The sequence below is a fragment of the Nestor notabilis genome, unplaced genomic scaffold (assembly GCF_000696875.1).
Source record: "Nestor notabilis isolate BGI_N333 unplaced genomic scaffold, ASM69687v1 scaffold21410, whole genome shotgun sequence".
Lineage (NCBI taxonomy): Eukaryota > Metazoa > Chordata > Aves > Psittaciformes > Psittacidae > Nestor > Nestor notabilis.
In genome coordinates, this window is record NW_009912718.1 from 5346 (window position 1) to 5732 (window position 387).

General features: G+C 60.5%; 1 protein-coding gene across 1 annotated transcript in view; it reads right to left on the reverse strand.

Moving 5' to 3' along the window:
• Positions 1–3: 3 nt before the first annotated feature.
• The window catches only part of TMEM61 (transmembrane protein 61), a gene marked incomplete at its 3' end in the record, with an annotated part of 2945 nt that continues 2561 nt past the window's right edge, over positions 4–387 (reverse strand). Inside the window, exon 2 of the mRNA XM_010020994.1 lies at positions 4–145. Within this exon, the coding sequence (XP_010019296.1) occupies positions 4–145 (142 nt within the window). The remainder of the gene's footprint in view (positions 146–387) is intronic.

A 387-nucleotide genomic window follows, 5' to 3' on the forward strand; every position in this document is an offset into this window, starting at 1 on the left:
CCCCTCGTCCTCCTCCAGGTAGTGGTACGGGGGAGGTGTGAGCTCCTCCTTCCTCCCCGGGGCATGGATGTAGGCTGGGGTGTCGTGGGCAGGTCTGCAGGTCAGCGCCTCTTCGTAGGTGGGGATGGCGCTGGCGTCCCAAGAGCTGCGAGGGAAGACAAAACACAGCAACACACTATGTCAACCGGAGCATCCCAGTGTCCCATCAGCTGGAGCATCCCAGCACCCCACAACTGGAGCACCACAGGGCTTGTCAACCAGAGCATCCTTGTGCCCCATTAAGCAGAGACATCCCAGTGCCCACCAACTGGAGTATCCTGGCACCCATCAACTGGAGCATCCCAGCACCCATCAGCCCCATTGGCTGGGGCAACCCCTAGGATTTAT